The sequence below is a fragment of the Eimeria necatrix genome, genomic scaffold (assembly GCF_000499385.1).
Source record: "Eimeria necatrix Houghton genomic scaffold, Enh_scaff2955, whole genome shotgun sequence".
NCBI lineage: Eukaryota > Apicomplexa > Conoidasida > Eucoccidiorida > Eimeriidae > Eimeria > Eimeria necatrix.
The window spans coordinates 1-1,971 of NW_013653501.1; the positions used below are offsets into that span (position 1 = coordinate 1).

The 1,971-nt window shown below is 53.6% G+C and overlaps 1 protein-coding gene across 1 annotated transcript; it reads right to left on the reverse strand.

Annotated features, from left to right (window-relative positions):
* On the reverse strand, positions 1-1,840 carry ENH_00040060 (hypothetical protein; the record flags this gene model as incomplete). Its single annotated transcript, XM_013580729.1, has 2 exons — positions 1-830; positions 1,824-1,840. Coding segments are annotated over 2 exons (847 nt in total), but the record flags the coding sequence as incomplete, so codon positions are not given.
* Between the last annotated feature and the right edge of the window lie 131 nt (positions 1,841-1,971).

A 1,971-nucleotide genomic window follows, 5' to 3' on the forward strand; every position in this document is an offset into this window, starting at 1 on the left:
GGGGAGGGGCGGAGGAGGAGGGGGGGGGGTCGGAGGCGAAACTCTCGCCGTCTACTGTTGCGGTCGTCGTTTCGTCGCCGCCTGCTGCGTCTGCTGCTGCTGCTGCTGCTGCTGCTGCTGCAGCAGCAGCAGCGTCTTCTGCTGCTGCGGGGGCGTTTGCGGCCTCGTCCTTTCCCGCTGCTTCCTCCACCTTCGCTGCTGCAGCAGCTGCAGCAGCAGCAGCAGCGTCGGAGTCGCCGCCCTCGGCTTTCCGGGCGCCGCGCCCACGGCGCTGCCGCTGCTGCTGCTGCGATTCCTCTCCTGCTGCTGCTGCTCCTGCTGCTGCTCCTCCTGCTGCTGCTGCTCTCTTGGTCCTCCCGCGAGGCCGGCCAGCTGCTGCCTCCTCCTGCTGCAGCTCTTGCTGCGGCTCCGGCTCCCGCTGCAGCTCTTGCTGCTGCTCCTGCTGCAGCTCCTGCTGCAGCTCTTGCTGCTGCTCCTGCTGCGGCTCTTGCTGCTGCTCCTGCTGCGGCTCCTCCTGCTGCATCTCCTGCTGCTGCTGCTGCTCGTCCTCCTGCTGCTGCAGGGTCTCCCGCGCCTCGTCTTTGACGCGTTTCTGGCCGGCGGCTGCCGCAGCAGCAGCAGCAGCAGCAGCAGCAGCAGCAGCAGCAGCGGGAGGGCCCGCACTCTTGATTTGCTGCTGCCTGTAAGCAGCCCAAGACTCGTCTTTTCCCTTTTTTGGATCTCCAAAGGGACGAACTTCGGCTATTCTTTCGTCTCCTTCAGCAGCTAAAACGAAAAAGCGGCAGCGCCGCTGCAGCGAAGACACTATGCGGTGGTTCGCCAGAGACACGCTGCAGCAGCAGCAGCAGCAGCAGCAGCAGCAGCAGCAGCAGCAGCAGGGGGTGCTTTGTTGGGTTGGGAGATGGGAGGGACTTGTGGAAAGGGGAAAGGGAGGGAATAGATGGGAGACAAAAGGGAACAAAAAAGAAATAAAAATAAAACTAATAAAAATAAAAAAGAATTAAAAATAATTAAAAAGAAACAAAAAAGAAATAAAAAAAAGACTTTTGAAAGGCAAAAAGAAGGAGACATCAAGGAGATAAAAAGGAGACAATTGGAATAAAATAAAAGATTCCAAAAATGCAAAAAGAGGCGAAAAGACACTCTCCAAAAGTCCTCAAAAATAAAAAAAAAGAAAATAAACCAAAAAAATAAGATAAATTAAAAAGATTTCAAAAACAGAAACAAATAAAACCTCAAAAAGAATTCGAAAAGAAAAAAGAAATAAAAAAACAAAAAAACCTCAAAAAAGGAAACCCCAAAAAGACCCCAAGCCGAGGCCAAAACCCTAGCCAAAACCCTAACCAAAACCCTAGAAAAACCCTAGCCAAAACAAAACCCTAGCCAAAACCCTTACCAAAACCCTAGCCAAAACCCTTGCCAAAACCTTTACCAAAACCCTAGCCAAAACCCTTACCAAAACCCTAGCCAAAACCCTTACCAAAACCCTAACCAAAACCCTAACCAAGATCCTTACCAAAACCCTAACCAAAACCCTTACCAAACCCTAACCAAAACGCCAAAAAGCCTCCAATAAGAAACCCCAAAAAGACCCCAAATAGTCTCCAAAACCTCCGCAAAACCCCCCAAAACTCCCCCTAAACCCTAAAAAAGGGTTTGGCGCACTTGCATCTGTGGGCCATAATAAAGGCTGCAGCCCCAGCAGCACGCGAACCTCCGAAGCCAACACACTCGGCAGCTGCCGCCCGCACCCCGGCTCTCCCCGCTCCCCCTCCCCAACCCCAAACCCTAAACCCTAAACCCTAAAAAAGGGTTTGGCGCACTTGCATCGGTGGGCCATGATGGAGGGCTGCAGCCCCAGCAGCACGCGAACCTCCGAAGCCAACACACTCGGCAGCTGCAGCGCAGCGTCCCGGCTCTCCCCGCTCCCCCTCCCCAACCCCAAACCCTAAACCCTAAACCCTAAAAAAG